Source organism: Mus pahari, chromosome 3 (assembly GCF_900095145.1).
Source record: "Mus pahari chromosome 3, PAHARI_EIJ_v1.1, whole genome shotgun sequence".
Lineage (NCBI taxonomy): Eukaryota > Metazoa > Chordata > Mammalia > Rodentia > Muridae > Mus > Mus pahari.
The window spans coordinates 13,092,564-13,109,567 of record NC_034592.1 but is presented as its reverse complement, the minus strand read 5'-3'; the positions used below and the strand labels follow the sequence as shown (position 1 = coordinate 13,109,567).

At 45.4% G+C, this 17,004-nt stretch overlaps 1 protein-coding gene across 6 annotated transcripts in view; it reads left to right on the top strand.

The window, feature by feature from the left end:
• Camsap1 (calmodulin regulated spectrin associated protein 1) overlaps positions 1-17,004 on the top strand; it is a 60,173-nt gene that overhangs the window by 39,061 nt on the left and 4,108 nt on the right. For 4 of the 6 annotated variants that reach the window (XM_029536172.1, XM_021192356.2, XM_029536173.1 and 1 more), the window contains 11 exons: positions 92-231; positions 319-415; positions 756-933; positions 4,063-4,154; positions 4,613-4,697; positions 5,247-7,614; positions 8,878-9,014; positions 9,510-9,718; positions 9,967-10,069; positions 11,199-11,314; positions 11,845-11,963. In XM_029536172.1, coding sequence (XP_029392032.1) covers positions 92-231; positions 319-415; positions 756-933; positions 4,063-4,154; positions 4,613-4,697; positions 5,247-7,614; positions 8,878-9,014; positions 9,510-9,718; positions 9,967-10,069; positions 11,199-11,314; positions 11,845-11,963 — 3,644 coding nt within the window. The remainder of the gene's footprint in view (positions 1-91; positions 232-318; positions 416-755; positions 934-4,062; positions 4,155-4,612; positions 4,698-5,246; positions 7,615-8,877; positions 9,015-9,509; positions 9,719-9,966; positions 10,070-11,198; positions 11,315-11,844; positions 11,964-17,004) is intronic. The other 2 variants (XM_021192353.2, XM_021192357.2) reach the window with 1 other exon arrangement.

Here is a 17,004-nt window from a genome sequence, read left to right as displayed (position 1 = left end):
ACATAGAGTTTCAGTTCAGAACTGTGTATCTACACCCACCCCTGTGAGCACACTATGTGTGCCATAACATTCTCCTGTCTGTGTCTACTAGATATCTGTCTGAAGGAGGTGCCATCAATGGCTGACAGCCTGTATAACATCCGGCTTCTGAGGGAGTTCTCCAACGAGCATCTGAACAAGTGTTTCTATCTCACCCTGGAGGATATGCTGTATGCTCCCCCGGTGCTGAAGGTAAACCTGCCATCAGACACGCACTTAAAACCAGCTGACTTTGAGCAGGTACTTACTGTGCCTGGGTTGTTGTGTGTTTTGTTTTAGCCGAACGTTATGGTTTTTATCGCTGAGCTCTTCTGGTGGTTTGAGAACGTCAAACCAGATTTTGTTCAGCCCCGAGATATTCAAGAGCTGAAGGATGGTGAGTAACAACTGAGTGGTCATAGCCATTTTTTTGAGAGCTCAAAGGGTTGAGTCAGCCCATCTGTCTACGAAGACCAAGGTGGTCTGTGTTGTCAGTGCTGGGGCAGACCTGAAGTCCAGGCTTGCCTTTTCTGTCTCTGTTTTCTGGTCTGTATTGTTTTTAAATTTTGTATTTGTAAGTCGGCCTAGAACCTCACCTGTTAAACCAATTTTGAGAAGTTTGGTTTCAAGTAAAAGTTGAACTATTTCCATGGTTCTAAAAGCTATAGGCTCTCTGTTTCTTGCTGACATTATAACTATAAATAATAGACATTTATGTAAAATTGCTATTTCTGTAGCCAAAACAGTGTTACAGCAGAAGAGCAGCCGGCCTCCTGTCCCGATCTCCAACGCAACCAAACGCAGCTTCCTGGGTAGCCCCGCTGCCATGAGCCCCGCTGACCTGCCGTTGTCCACTCAGCCTCTCACTGAAGGCGGCCATCGGTACCACCTCCACTCGGAAGAACCCGAGTGTCTGTAAGTCAGTCTGCTTTTGTGGCCAGTCTACCATCTTCTTTCCTTTTACGTGATAGCCTGAGAAATGGAAACTCTTAAGTAAGTAATGCAGAGTACCTGAGTAGCTCCTTTTGCTCGCTGTCTGTCCTTCTGCCTGTTCCTAGGGCACTCAGTGGTCCTCTGCAGAGGCCAGGAGTCTGTAAGCCTTAGTTGCAATGAAAAAGTTTCATTCTTAGCCAGGCGGTGGTGGTGCACACCTTTAATCCCAGCATTTAGGACGCAGAGGCAGGCAGATTTCTGAGTTCGAGGCCAGCCTGTTCTACAGCCTGTTCTACAGCCAGGGCTACACAGAAACACTGTCTCAAAAAAACAAACAAAGAAGAGTTTCATTCTTAAATAAGAGTATGTAATTCTATTAATTAATTAATTAATTAATATATACATCAAATTGTAGAAGAGAAAAGAGATTTCTCCGTTGTCTTTTCACAGTGAATTACAGTTTCACAGATGATGTAATGAGGAGGAAACTGAAGAACAGTCAGAATTGGCTGTGAAATGTCGTCTGCTAGCCTTTAGGAATGAAGGCTGCTCAGCTGTAAGTGCTGCTTCATTGGCTTCAGTGAGCAGTGGATGATGACATAGTAAATGGAGCTGCTGGAGAGTGGGTTTTGAGAACTGATTTTTATCATTATCAGCTGGCTAGATCTGGTTGATTGGCTACAACCATGTCAGTGGGCTGAGGGTGAGACGAAAGAGCTCTCCTGGGAGAGAGTTTGAGCCTCTGTGGGAGGAGGCCTGTGTGTGTTCTCCTGAGAGAATATTTTAAAACAGAAACATAGTTTTAGAAAGTGGAGATTGAGTTGAGATTTAAGGTTAAAGCAATACTCAGAAGTGATTTTTTGAATAGCACATGCAGCTGAATGGCTAGTTAGACATAAGTTGGAAAGGACCCCAGCTTTCTTAGGTTGACACTAAAGATGCTAGAGGGTCCGGCCAGGAGGAGAATGTTAGCCCGTCAGGTGACCCTGGGAGTATTTAAGGACTGAGATTCACTGACAGGACCCGGTCCTTGGAGCAGAACGGAAAGCTGTGTGTGGCTCAGAGCCCATGGGTACAGACGGTGGCTGAGGAGTGGCAGCATCACAAGGGCAGAGCTATACAGCTACATGTGCCTTATGTGGGTATCTGGGCATTCTTGCTGGCAGTCCTTACATCCAGTCCTTGTGCTGGGTCTTTATGGTCAGGTCCAGTACATGCTGTGTGTGTGTGTGTGTGTGTGTGTGTGTGTGTGTGTACGCGCGCCTGGGTACACGGACACGAGCATGCTCTCTCTCCCTCCCCCTCACCTCTCTCGAGCTCATGGAACTTGGTTGAGGCAGCCTGGAATCATGTGTACACTGACTGGCCCAGTGACTGTCTACGGAACAGTGTCTGTGAAGATTCTCTCATTCATCCAGTTCTTCACCTGGAAAGCCTGGCACTGTTGCATATTCGGACTCTAGTCTGTGGTGCTGTGGGTGGCTGTAGGTTATAGACTTTCTTTTTCCTTGCCTTCTGCTGGCTTCTGGATTCCCTTCTACACCTCTGTTCTGTTTCCCCCTTTTGTCTCCTTCTCTTCCTAGTGTCTCTTCTCCTGAAGGACTGCCCCCTGTCTTTATTCCTTTGGGGTTAAACTTAGTAGCTGCAGTCCAGGCTGCTGAATGCCCCTGTGATTCCTGCCTAGACTTTATTACTGTCCGCTGGGCAAATTTTTCCCCAAAGTAAAATAGCAAAATAGCTGCCCTGCAGTGTGAGTGTGCTCTTCCTGATTGGAAGCTAGTGCCAGTCCCCATGGTTGGGTGTCAGGCTAATGCAGCTGCACTGAACAGTGCTCATCTGGTTGGTGCCTGCGCCACACCCGTTGGTCTCATGTAAAGTGGGTGTCCTTATGGCCAGAGCCTCGAGTCCTCTTACTCAAGCTGTAATCAAAGAAGTAAAAAGATGTGAGTAATTGTAGATTTTTGTAGCTGTTTCCATATTGTTCTCTAAAATCTGTGAGTGTTCTCTTCCAGCTTTGTGGGAGTGCCTTGCTTATGCATTCTCAAGTTACTCTCAACATTTTCAGTCAGTTTGATGTAGTGGTACCATCTTTGTGGTCTTTTAATTTTTTTTATTTTTGTGTTTTTGAGACAGGGTATTACTATATAGCCTCAGATGGTCTAGAACTTGCTATGTAGACCTGGCTGGACTTGAACTCAGAGATCCATCTGCCTCTGCCTCCCAAGTGCTGGGATTAAAAGCATGCACCACTACCGCCTGGTTTGTGAGTGTGACATTTTCATACATATATATCACGCATTGTTCTTACCCAGCTGGTCCCCTTTGTGGTAGACACTTGGGACTTTGTGTCATATACTACAACCAGAAGTTGAATGATTTGTGTTTGCAGCTTTGGGATTTGTGAGCATTGGTGTGTTTGTACACATGTATGTGCCTGTGTGTGTGTGTGGGGCAGAGGTTGATGTTGGGTGTCTTCCTTGATCACACTCCATCTTACATTTTGAGATATTTTGAGGTCTGCCATTGAGCCCAGAGCTCACTGATTTGACTAGACTAGCTAGTCAGCAGCCTGCCAGTGCAGTGGCTGCAGATAGGGCTTGCTCTGCCCGGCCTTTAATCTGGGCACTGGCAACTCAGGCCCACCTTATATTTGCATAGCAAAAACTTTACCAACTGAGCTATCTCCTCAGTTTCAATTTGGGGATTTTTATCTTGAATTCAAAACTTTATTGGTTTTCTTTTGGTTCAGTTTTATGGAAAGACTTTACCCAGAGAAACCTGCTAACTGCTCTCGGCTTGGTACAAGTTTTTAGTAGTCTCTTTCAGTTATATGCCTTTGCTTTATTACTTTACATTGATTGACAGGTTGTGTGTGTGTGTGTGTGTGTGTGTGTGTGTGTATTTATGGTTACACATGTACCACAGTGCCTATGTGGAAGTCAGAAGACAACTTTCAGGAGTAAGCCCTCTCCTTCTGCCACATGGGGCCTGCTCGGTCAGACTTGGCAGCCAGTGTTCTTCTCTGCTGAGCCGTCTCACTATCCTTTGTCTTTGCTTTTCAACTTGAAGTTTGTTAAACTCATTATTTTTTTCTGAATTATTTTTATTTAGTGGGAAAGGAGCTTCTACATTTAGTCCATCCCATCCTTTGTTGCCACTGAGACAGAAACAGCAAAAAGTGTCACAGGCAGAGGAAATCCCCGGTAAGAGCATGATTCTTTTCCTTTTTTTATTTTTATTTTATTTTTTTAACTTTTTCTTTTCATGGTTAGTAAAATAATATTCCTCAAAATTAAATGACCTTATTCTAATGTACCCATTTTAGTTAAGAATAGCAAGATAAATTTTAATTTGTATTGATATAGCTCAGAACTTATGGTCTTGTGGTGTAAATGTCATTTCCACTCTGGTAAGTTCTGTGCTGCATGCACAGAGTGGCAGGTGTCCCAGACATTCCACACTGGTTGCTGTGCTTTAACACTACTCTTCACGTATTGGAGCTACTAGAGGTTACATTTTTGTGGGCAACCATTTTCCTGAGTGGTGTCGTAGTGGACTGAGTTAGGATTATTATTACCCATAGAAATGGCTATTACACTGAAAGAACTTCCAATGGTACAGAGTTACTTACTTAACACTGAATGTTTCTTCCAAACTACAGATCAGCGACACAGATCGAATTCTTTAACTCGGGTTGATGGTCAGCCACGAGGTGCAGCAGGAGCATGGCCAGATAAAAAAAACAGGTGAGTAACTGAACTGTTTCTGTTGGGTGCTTATTAGACTAAGCAGCAGTTCTCCAGATGTGTTCCAGGGACCCTTAAAGATTCAACAAGCTGCTTCTGGGAGCTGGCAGCTAGTGATACCACAGCAATGCCAGCATGTACTGGCACAGTGACTGTATGATGTATGGTGTCCCAGCAATAGAGGGAGCCGTGATGGTCTAGCAGCAGAGGTCTATAATAGCAACAGTGCCACCTGGGCTATAGATGCTTTTGTTTTTCATGTTTCCTGTGGTGATTTTTATTCAGGTTTTAAAAAATACCTGAGCTGTCACTTGTAGTGTGCTAAATGTAGATAATCAAGGCTCCTCAGGGCCCTGGTTACTTTAAAGGTTGTATAAAGGAGTGCTGGGGCAAAGTGTTTTTGAGTCATCCACTAAAAGTTGCCTCTGCTGCTCTTTTGTCCTAAAGCGTTTATATAAGGTTCTTCCTGTAAGACTGGCATTCTCTCTTCATATCTTGAGCTCTTCTTCAGGCTGCTGAACAGTGAGTTGGTTTCTTCTCTTATTTCAGGCCTGTGTCACAGCCAACGTCATTTGCTCTCCATCATGCTGCAAGTTGTGATGTGGATCCCAGTTCTGGTGACAGTGTCAGCTTAGCTCGCTCTATCAGCAAAGATAGCTTGGCATCTAACATTATCCACCTGACCCCACAGAACCAACCCCATCCTTCAGCTGCGAAGACCAATGGGAAAAGCCTCCTGAGCAATGTCAACATTGAGGATGAGGAGGAGGAGCTTGTAGCCATCATCAGGACAGATGTGTCTCCTCCTTCCCCAGAGATTCCCAGGACCTCACCTCAGGCCCCAGGCCTGGTAGCAAGTATCAGGTCTCCCCAGAGACAGGCAGACACTTTGGAGAGTAAGCCTGACAGTTTTTACTTAGAACCCCTGATGCCAGCAGTACTCCGGCCAGCCAAAGAGAAGCAGATTACCACTAAGGAAGATGAGCGTGGAGAAGGGAGGCCAAGGACCATCATGGCCAAGAGGCCTAGTGAGGGCTCCCAGCCTGTGGTACGGAAGAAAGTGAGTGGTAGCCATGGCAGTCGTGACCTGAACAGAACTTTCACCCCAATTCCTTGTTCAGAATTTGCTGCGAGCATTGATCTTGCAGAGGTAGGGCCACAGTCAGCAGAAGCTACAGGGGAAGGACAGCCTCTGGTCCTGGGTAGATTTGATCCATTACCTCAGGGGCAGGCTGCTGATGGTTTCTTTCTCCATGTAGGCAGGGCTGAGGAAGATGAGGGGAGGTGGTATGTTGGTTCACAGAGTCCTAGCTCCCACGACTCAGAGCCCTGGACCATCTTGAGGCAAGACTCGGACTCTGATGTGGTGGACGTAGAGGATACAGAGCAGGATTTTATTGGTGAGGACCACCCTGTGGTTATCCCCAGATATGCTGGTGAGGAAGAGTCAGCCAAACTACAGGAGGATATGAACGTGAAGGAACACGAAGACAAGGATGATGCCAGCGGCCGCTCAAGCCCATGTCTGAGCACCACTTCTCAGCTCAGCAGCATGTCCATGGCCAGTGGAAGTGTAAAGATGACCAGCTTTGCTGAAAGGAAGCTCCAGCGGCTCAACAGCTGTGAGACCAAGTCCAGCACCAGCAGCTCCCAGAAGACCACCCCTGATGCATCTGAAAGCTGCCCAGCCCCTCTGACAACATGGCGTCAGAAGAGGGAGCAGAGCCCAGGCAGGCACAGCAAGGACCCTGCCAGCCTGCTGGCTTCTGAGCTGGTGCATCTGCACATGCAGCTGGAGGAAAAGCGCAGAGCTATTGAAACCCAGAAGAAAAAGATGGAGGCGCTGTCTGCACGGCAGCGTCTGAAACTGGGCAAGGCAGCCTTTCTGCACGTAGTAAAGAAAGGGAAGGCTGATGGCGCCCCACAGCCACTGAGACCGGAACACTTCACGAAGGAATTCACACAGCACAATGGGGAGGACTTGGATGATGGCACTTGTAAAACTGAAGGGTTCCTTGTCAAAGAAGAGCAGAGAGATCTCAGTGACTCTCAGAATGTGGCATTTGTCCAGCTACATAAGCCCAGGGACCCAGCTACTCTGCATGATGGAGAGAAGCACAGAGTGATTTCCACTGCCCTCCTGGAGGACAGTGTTGGTGAGGTAGATGTGAGTGAGTGTGACCTGTCCATTGAGAAGCTTAATGAGACCATCAGTACACTGCAGCAGGCTATACTGAAGATCTCCCAGCAACAAGAGCAGCTTCTCATGAAGTCCCCCACAGTGCCAACACCAGGCACTAAAAATAACTGCCAGGACCAAAAAATAAAAGCCCCAGTCCACTTTGTTGAGCCACTCTCTCCAACTGGCGTTCCTGGCCACCGCAAACCCCCACGGCTTGGCCAGGGTCGGAATTCCCGCTCAGGAAGGCCGGCTGAACTGAAGGTTCCAAAAGACAGGCAGCAGGGTTGTTCTCGGAGCAAAACCCCAACACCCAGTGTGGAGACACTCCCACAGTCGAGGTCTTTACCCCCAAGCACCCATCCACGGTCACCCTCCGACCCAGGCGGGGAACTCCCTGAGAAGTGTCTCTTTGACAGTTATAGGCTCCATGATGAGAGTAACCATCGGACATTTGTTCTGTCCTCTTGCAAAGATGCAAGCATTGTTTCAGAACAGGTGAACTTTAAAGAGGGTCTAGATACAAGTGTGAAAGAGGCGGGGCTGAGCTCCTCTGCCATCTCAGGCAAAGAACATACTCGGATGGATGAGCCGCTGCGGGGCAAGGCCAGCCTCATTGAGGTCGACCTCTCTGACCTGAAGGCCCCTGATGAGGATGGAGAGGAGGTTGGCCATGAGAGCTCGCTGGATCGTGGCGGGGATAGCGACCAGAAGCCGGGGGTTGGTTTCTTCTTCAAGGTAAGGCAAGTGTGTTGAAGCGGAGTCATATTGCCTCAGTTGTAAGGATAGCTCACGAACTTCTGTTGTAAGCAGGTTCCATAACAAGCTGGAGAGGAAACATGGTTGACTTTGCGGGCTACAGAAGCCTCCATTTTAGGATGGACCCAACCAGATGTAGTCTCAGGCAGTGCGCCCCAGAACCTGATACTTTTAATGAGCCACGAGTGCTTTATTTTTGGATGACTTTTTGGTCATTGAAAAATATAAAAAGTGCTCAGAACTTGAACATTGTACAAAGACATCCAAGCCAGATATCGCCTGATCTGTATGCTTCAATTTGCCAACCCCTGATATGGAAACCTGGCAGCAGAGAAACTTTGAAATGTCTTTGTTTCTCTGCCCTGCACTTCTTTCTCAGAGATGATAAGAAGTATGGCCTCTAAAGTTTCTCTTTCTTGATCATATCTGTTTTCTCCTGACCACATGCTATAGTCTCAGCCTTATAAGATGCACGTTTTATTGACATTTGTAGAGTGTGTGTGTGTGTGTGTGTGTGTGTGTGTGTGTGTATAAAAGCCTGAGGCTGACAATGGGTGCCTTACTTTATTGCTCTCCACCTTATGTATTAGACAATGGGTTCAGGGTGATGTGGCCATAGACCACCTTCTATAGTCTATAGGAGGCAAGGTGTCTTATAGAACCTGGAGTTTATCATTTCAATTAGCCTGGCAAGCAGGTTTGTTCCATGGACTCCCTGTCTCTACTTTTCATGTACTGGGATTGCACAAGGCTATCTTTCCTATCTAGCTTTTTGTGGGTTCTGGGGATCTGAACTCTGGTCCTTATGCTTACCTGACAGATGTTTCTCTGCTGAGCCACCTCCTCATTTCCACTCATACTTTGTATGGTACGATTGTAGTCACATGGTGTTAGCTGAGCTGTGGAGAAATGTGTGGCTTTGCAGGGAAACTGAATCTGGTGCAGGACATGTGGAGCTCATCTAATAGGCTGTTTGGTGGCATGGACTTTTTTTCCCATTTGTGTCACAGTGTATGTACATACAGTAAGCTTATTAATTAAAAAGAATCAGAACTGGGCATGGTGGTGCATACCTTTGGCAAGCAGAGGCAGACATACCTTTAAACCTGAGGCCAGGTTGGTCTGCAAAGAGGTTCTAGGATATCCAGGGCTAGCTACAATGAAGTCAGATTTTCTAAGTGTATGTTAAAGTCCATACTTGATCAGGGTAAGCCTGACTATAAAGTAATGTGGGCTTTGTAGGATGAACAGAAAGCAGAAGATGAGCTTGCTAAGAAGCGGGCAGCCTTCCTTTTGAAACAGCAGCGCAAGGCTGAAGAGGCTCGTGCACGCAAGCAGCAGCTGGAGGCAGAAGTGGAGCTCAAACGAGATGAAGCCCGGTAACCTCTTCCTCAGCAGCCTTCATTTGTCTGTGTCCAGTTGGGCAGCCTAGATGTAGATGATAGACAGGACCAGGCTGGTACATCACAGGGGTAGCATCTCACAGCTCTTGACTCCCTCCTCATACTTGCTGTTGGACGTTGGCATTCACTAGCCACAGCAGCACACATCCGTGTGGCTCTCATGCCAAGCTCTTCCTTCGGGTGGTTCTTTACTTTACCATCAGCCCTATGCATTCACTCCCTGTGCGTTCACTCCCCATTGTAATGATGAGGCTGCCAGCATGCAGCACAGGAAATACATTGTCTGTGGTCCAGAGAGCTTACCAGGTGATTCAGTCCTAACCTGCCCCTTAAACTCCCATAGTTCCAGGAATCTACAGAAAGAACCACAGAGAAGGATCTTAGAGACTGGGCTGCAGGAGGCGGCTCTGGTACACTTGTCCTTAGGAAGAGAGCCTCCGACCCAGTCTCAGGAATCCATTTTGCTCTTAGGCGTAAGGCTGAAGAGGATCGACTACGGAAGGAGGAGGAGAAGGCAAGGCGAGAGCTCATTAAACAGGAATACTTGCGGAGGAAGCAGCAGCAGGCCTTGGAGGAGCAAGGACTTGGCAAACCTAAATCAAAGCCTAAAAAGCCTCGGCCAAAGTCAGTTCACCGGGAAGAGTCTTACAGCGACCCTGGCACCAAGTGCTCTTCCACCCGTAAGCACCCTAACCCAGCACCCAGCCATGTGCCGTGCTTGCTGCTCAGTGCTGAGCTGCTTTATCTCACTGGGAGAGGGTGCAGGGGATGGAGACCAAATGTGACGTTCCAAGATGGCAAAGAACATCCAGGGTTTGGGCAGAGAATTGTTGGGAGTTGTAGAGGGAAGCTCCGTCACAGTGCGTTAGGATGGCAGGGATGGGTCTGGTAAACTTCCTCACAGTTTGCCAATTTCTTGTTCCTACAGCAGATAACTTGAGCCAAACTCACTCTGGCTCCAGCCTATCCTTGGCATCTGCAGCAACAACAGAACCTGAGAGTGTTCATTCGGGGGGCACACCTTCTCACCGGTAAGGAGGCTAAGAAGCTGTGAGGTATCTTACACAGATGAGTGCGCTTGTACAGGGAAGGAGAGCCTTCCAGATGGAGAGGCATTTTATAACTAGATCCACAGTGTTTAGGAGAAAACCCAGCCTATCTCTACCAGGGCTTAGTGGCTTTTGTGACATCGTCCCTCATTCTTTCCCCGTGACCTCCCTGTCAAAAGTGTGCACTTCTTGTTGCATAGGAGTAAGTGGGTGACACTTAGCCCCATTACCTGCATACTTCAGTGTGTATCTCATTACATTGTACTTGTCAAACCGTCATCTGGCACAACCTTAAGTGTGAATGTCTTTCTTGGGCTATGGGTCTGGCAGGGACCAATGCTTTTGGGCTATCAGGTCATTTAAAGTGTTATTTTTCGTTTTCTACCAGCTATTAAAACCCCTCTTTGTGTTCCAAAGTAATTTTACAGGTGCTGTGGGTACCTTCGTGGCATCAATGAATTCTTACTGTAGCTTTAGCTGGGAGCTCCTACATAGTGTTGACTTCTTGTAGCTGGGGCTTCATTTGAGTGGTACCAGTGAATGCTGTCTGTGGAGAGGGGCTTTCATTCCTCCTGGATGTCTAGTGGGTTTTTGTCTCCTGGACTTGGAAGACTCCTAGGCAGCCTTGAATGGTGCTTCTTTTAGTTTTGTTTTAGGAGTTGGTTGTCTAGCTAGATTCTACTCCATCCCTGACAGCTCACCAAGAGAGCGACCTTCTACACAGTTTTCATAGGCTTTGGCCTTGGTATTTACTGTTCATGATCCAGCATCCCTGCATGTACAGCCCAGACCTGCCAGGAATCGGTATCTGAGGCATAGGTTCTTTTAGATTAGCCCCATTTCAGCCCCTCCTTCCCTAGGTCTCATCCCTTGCTTGGTGGCTGTTAGTCTCCTACTTGGTTCTCTATCCCTGAGCCAGCATCAGTCACTCCCTGCACTCATGGTGACAGCCTCTGGTCCTGGTTAACAAAGGCTCACCAAGTCCTCTACCTTCACATGAAGGCCCTGCCTGTTGCAGCTGTGGGCATGCGTCTTGCCCTGATTGTATGGGTTGTCATGGAGAGGTAGAAGAAATGCAGCTTTTGAGCACCTTGTCTTTTTCTGCCTGCAGAGTTGAATCACTGGAAGCCTTACCTATCCTGAGCCGCAACCCCAGTCGGAGCACAGACCGAGACTGGGAGACCGCATCGGCGGCTTCCTCTTTGGCCTCTGTGGCTGAGTACACAGGTAACAGCCACACCCCATCTTTAGGGTATATTGCCCACAGAGGCACTTGGGTATAGCACTCTTTAAAATACATCTTTATTTTGGCCTAAAATGTTTTGTTTTGTTTTGTTTTTAAATTCAATATTTACTCAGTGTCAGAGCTGTTTCTAACTGCTGGCTGTCCACAGCAGGGACACAGCAGAGACCCTGATCTTACCTCTATTTGTCCCGTGGGCAATATAATGCCAACTCCTTGCTATTTTGAGAGCAGAGAATAAAGCAGGACCATACATCCTGGTCACTTTCCAGTTTCTGGGTTTGTAATTTGTATAGTAAAGAGACTCAAGTCAGAAAGTAGCAACAATTACTTTAATCTTTTTTTTTTTTTTTTTTTTTTTTTTTTTAATTCTTCTGAGTAGATTTGAAGAGGTCTCTATGGTCTGTTTTCAGAAATGCATAATTGTATTTTGCTTCTGAGAAAAGTGTGGTTTTTTTGTGTGTATTTGTGGCCTATGTTAATAATTTTGCAATTTTTGATCTGGTTTTCTTAGGTCCTAAACTCTTTAAGGAGCCCAGTAGCAAATCAAACAAACCAATTATTCACAATGCCATCTCCCACTGCTGTCTGGCTGGAAAAGTGAATGAACCTCACAAGAATTCAATATTGGAGGCAAGTGTCAAATTTTATGGTGGTTATACACAGAATAAAAATATATTCTATTAGCCTTGCTGTTAGTGCCAGAGGTATGTTCCCTCCTGTTATTTTACGCTATCCTGTTACTGAATGGCCATGGAATCTTCTCCTAATTACCAAGTAGAGGGTGTGTCCTGAAGCACGAACACAGAATTCTCTATAGGGTTGTGGGAGACCCCGTAGGAAAACAGGATTTTGTCAGAAAGGTGGATTATTGATTCAGTTAATGGTTTCATTTGGTTCAAAGCTAGACACAGAAGATAAGAGGTATCTCCCTTAGCCGGGGAATGATACTTCTGTTCATGGTAGGTATGTTCTGGCCATAGGAGGGCCAGAACCCTGGTCCAGTGGGCCACATTCCTGAGGGGAGACTGTGGATATAGATGTGATTTGTTTCTGTGTTTATTTTCTGGTGCTGACAGTGGAAACCAGAGCCTCATGCATATATAGTAGACAAGTACCCTGCCACCCAGCAATCCACTTTGTCCCCAGAGTAGATTAGATATTTTTTTTTTTTTAAGATTTATTTATTATTATACATAAGTACACTGTAGCTGTCTTCAGATGCGTCAGAAGAGGGCATCAGATCTCATTATGGGTGGTTGTTAGCCACCATGTGGTTGCTGGGATTTGAACTCAGGACCTTCGGAAGAACAGTCAGTGCTCTTACCCGCTGAGCCATCTCACCAGCCCCGATTAGATATTTTTTAAATGGCAGTGCACTTGAGACAGAAAAGAGGCAGATGACCCTGCTGTCCTGCTAGTGAGTGTCCATATCTGGAGGCAGAAGTTAGAAGGGTGGGCCTTGGAGGCACTTTGGGCACCCGAGTCACCAAGAACTGAAAAGTTGGGTCAGGTGGAAAACTGCTGTCTTTCCTGTGTCAGTTGTCACTTCCTTGAGGCTGTTTGTGTCTGCTGGTTTGCTGGTTTGTGTCTGCTCATGCCTATAATCTCAGCACTTAAGAGACTGAGGCAGGAGGATTCCTGTGAGATTGAGGCTAGCTTGGACTAGTATGAGACTCTCAAAAAAAAAAAAAAAAAAAAAAAGAACAAGAAAAGATGTCAGGAGCCTCTCCAAGTTCAAGAGTCTAGAGGCAGTTAGAAGGTGAGGGTCAGACTTAGGGCTTGACATGCTCTTCACAGTGGGAGTATGTGTGCAAGGAGGGAGGCCGCATCTGCACAGTGAATGCTTGCTTAGAGTGTGTGTATCTGCCTAGAAGGTGCGCAGCGTGCAGCGGCCGCATCTGCACAGTGAATGCTTGCTTAGAGTGTGTGTATCTGCCTAGAAGGTGCGCAGCGTGCAGCGGCCTAAGGACTGCAGCCAGCATAATCGGCTGTATCTTCATCTAGTGAGTAGGCAGCCAAGGACAGTGGCAGGGCTCTGTGTTTGGGGGCCTTTGGCCTCCTTGTAAGGAAGTATTCCATGCCTGACACTGAGGTCTGTTCTAATAATACAGGGTTTCTTGGGAGGAACATTGCAGGGCATTGCCACTCCTTTAAAATTCCTCTTAACATTTTTTATATTTTAATAAAGTTAGAAGTTAGTAGGTTTCCATAAGACTTTGTTATACATTCTTTATATTATTATTGTTATTATTATTATTATTGTCTGGAGAGATGTCAGTAGTTAAGAGCACTTTCTGCTCTTGCATAGATCCCAAGTTCAGTTCCCAGTACCTATGTGGTGCCTTACAGTCACCTGTAACTCTGATTCCAGGGGATCCAATACTCTCTTTAGGCTTCCTTGGGTACCAGACACACATGTACACACACACACATACATGCAAGCAAAGCATTTACTAGTTACACAAATTTTAAAAATATTTTAAAAATTAAAACAGCACTTGGCCTTATATCTGGCTCCTCTCTTATCTTGGTCCATACCGTGCTAAATACCTGGCTTTGGAGTGTGCTTGAAGTCAGGTATAGGGGACTTTCTCTTCTTCTTTCGCTCAGGATTGCTCTTGCTATCTAGGGTCATTGGTACTTCATGTAAGTTTTAAGATTATTTTTTCCCTATTTCTGTGAAGATTGTCACTGGGATTTTAATGGAGATTGCATTGAATCTTGAGTCTCTGGCTTGCTTTAGGTAGGATGGCCACTTTCACAGTATGAATCCTACCAGTCCATGAGCGTGAGAGGCCTTCCATCTTCTAGTGGTTTCCTCCTCAGTTTTTTTCTTCAGTGTCTTAAAGTTTTCATTATAGAGGCCTTTCACATTCAGGGTTAGTGGTTTGTGTGTGTGTGTGTGTGTGTGTGTGTGTGTGTGTGTGTGTTAGTGGTTTGTGTGTGTGTGTGTGTGTGTGTGTGTGTGTGTGTGTGTGTGTGTGTGTGTGTGTGTGTATGTAGTGTTTCCTTTTGGGCGGGGTGGTGGTGGTGGTGGTGGTGGTGGTGGTGGTGGTGGTGGTGGTGGTGGTGGTGGTGGTGGTGGTGGTGGTGAAAACAGGGTTTCTCTGTGTAGCCCTAGCTGTTGTGGAACTCATTCTGTAGATGAGGCTGGCCTCAAACTCACACTGCCTGCATCTGTCTCCCCAGTGCTGGCTATTTTGTTTGTGTTTTTTTTTTATAGAGACTGTCATGAATGTTATTATTTCCCTTCCAGTTTGTTTGCCACTTGTAAATAGGAAGGACACTGATTTTGTATGTTAATTTTGTTTCCTGTCACTGTGATGAAAGGGTTTATCAGATCTAAGAGGTTTCTAGTGAAGTCTTTAGGGCTTGTGTATAGGACTCTATTCTATCATATACTTATGAGATCTTATTCCTTTCCTATTTGTATCCCTTTTATTTGCTTGTCTTACTACTCAAGCTAAGACTTCCAGTATTGGTATTAATAAGTGCAGTCAGTGGGCACTCTGTCTTGTTCCCAATTTTCGGGGAACTGCTTTTCTGAATTTTTGACCATATTAAATAATGTTGACTGTAGTTTGGTTATATACAGCCTTTATCACGAGAGTTATGTTCTTTCTATTCTGGGTTTCTTTGGGATTCTTTATTATCCTTTTTTTTTTTTTTTTTAATTTAAAGCATAATACATGTATGTGTGCCACATACATATATGTAAATTAAAACATGTATTATGAATTTTGTGTATTGATCTATTACTTCATTGCTAGAATAAAGTCAGCTTGATCAAGGTGAATGGTCTTTCTGATGTGCTTTTGAATTTAGCTTGCAAGTGATTTGTTGAGAACTTTCTATCTGATCATCAGGGAACGTGTCTGTTTTTTTGTGGTGAGATCTATTATTAGTCTGCCTTCTGATTGGGGAATTGACAATTAATACATTATTAAATTATTAAAGCATTATTATTGAAAGATGTATGTAGATTTTTACTATTTTGTTGACCTAGTAGTATTTGGACCACCTCTTGAATCAGTTGTTCATTTATTAACGTTTCAGTTGTGTGATGTGCTGTCTTTTGCACAGTGATGGTATCCAGCAGTTGGTAGTTGACCTAATAGTTGACATCGTACTCAGAGAGTAATAGAGTTTATCCCAGGTGCCCAGGGGTGCTGAGCTTCACACTTTACACTGCTGCATCCCCTAGAGGACTGGGCTAGGGGTGTCTCTTGTTGCTTCCAGTAGTAGCCTTTCTCCTGTGTATTCACATTTAATTATAACATAATGAAGGAGGTTCTTTTCTGGTCTGTCGTTGTTGTCATAAATGCTTCCTGTGTGTGTGTTTAAGTCTCTTTTCCTTAGCTCTGGGAAACTTTCTGTTGTAATCCTTGGAAATGTCTTGTATGCCTTTTGAATGAGATTCTTCTCTGCCTGTAACCCAAAGGGTTTGTTATTTTGAGTTCTTCTGGGATTTCATTTAGTTCTCATTAGATGCCTTTGCCATAGAATTGATTAGTTTTGGTGGAGTAATATTGTCTTGTTTTTTTTTTTTTTTAATTTCTTTTAAAAATGTTTATTTTTATTTTATATGTTATGGATATTTTGCTTGTTTGTTTGTCTGGGCACCATGTGCACACAGTGCCCAAGTTGACCAGAAGAAGGTGTTGGATCCTCTAGTTACAGATGGTTGTGAGCTACCATGTGGGTGCCAGGAGTTGAACTCCCATCCTCTGGAAGAGCAGGGAGTGCTTTTAAGTACTGAACCTTCTCTCCAGCTCCCCCCCCCCCTGATCTTCAAGGGAGGTAGAAAGCCATCTTTCTGGATTTTATGTTTGTTTTGAAAGAGAGAAATTTCTTTTCCTAACTAGTCTCTGTCCTTTCAAGTCCCCGTCCCCGTGTGTGTGTGTGTGTGTGTGTGTGTGTGTGTGTGTGTGTTATTTTTTAACTCAACTGTATTCTTTCACATGGTACCTACTCAACCATGTAAAACTAATTCCAAACTTTAGAGAGGGAAGGCAGAACTAATGTGATGGTCAGGCAACTCAGTACAAGGAGCCTTCCTGTCAGCCATTGATTTGGACACCCGGGAAGTTAAGTACCAACTCCCTTACAAAGCCACACACCAGGAAATGGGTGATCTTTAATGTTGAGGGACCCTGATACGCAACAGCTGCCAAGCCTGCAGGTGGCGCTCTTCTTCCTGGCCAAAGCTCATTCAGTTCATGTTTAAACACTGTTCATATAGTTTAGGTCAGTATTGTATACAGACTTAGAGTTTTCTTTTTCTACTTAGTCTTTTAAATTTGTAGGTTGGTAGTGACTGGAGAGATATCTCAATGGTTAAGAGCACTGGCTGCACTTCAAGAAGCCGGGGTTTGACTCTTAGACCCACATGGCAGGTCACCACCGTCTGTAACTCTAATATTAGGGGCATCAATGCCCTCTTCTGGCTTTCATGTGGTACATAGACAAACATGTAGGCAAGACATTCTGGGTCAGTGAGGTGGCTCAGTGGGTAAGAAAGCATTTGCCATTCAGGCCTGACAGCGTGTGTAGGTAAAAGGAGAGAACCAGTTTAAAAAGTTGTCCTCTGACCTATGCTTGTGTACCCTTTCCATCATACACATGTACATACTACTACTACTACTTCTGCACACATGTACCCTTTCCATCA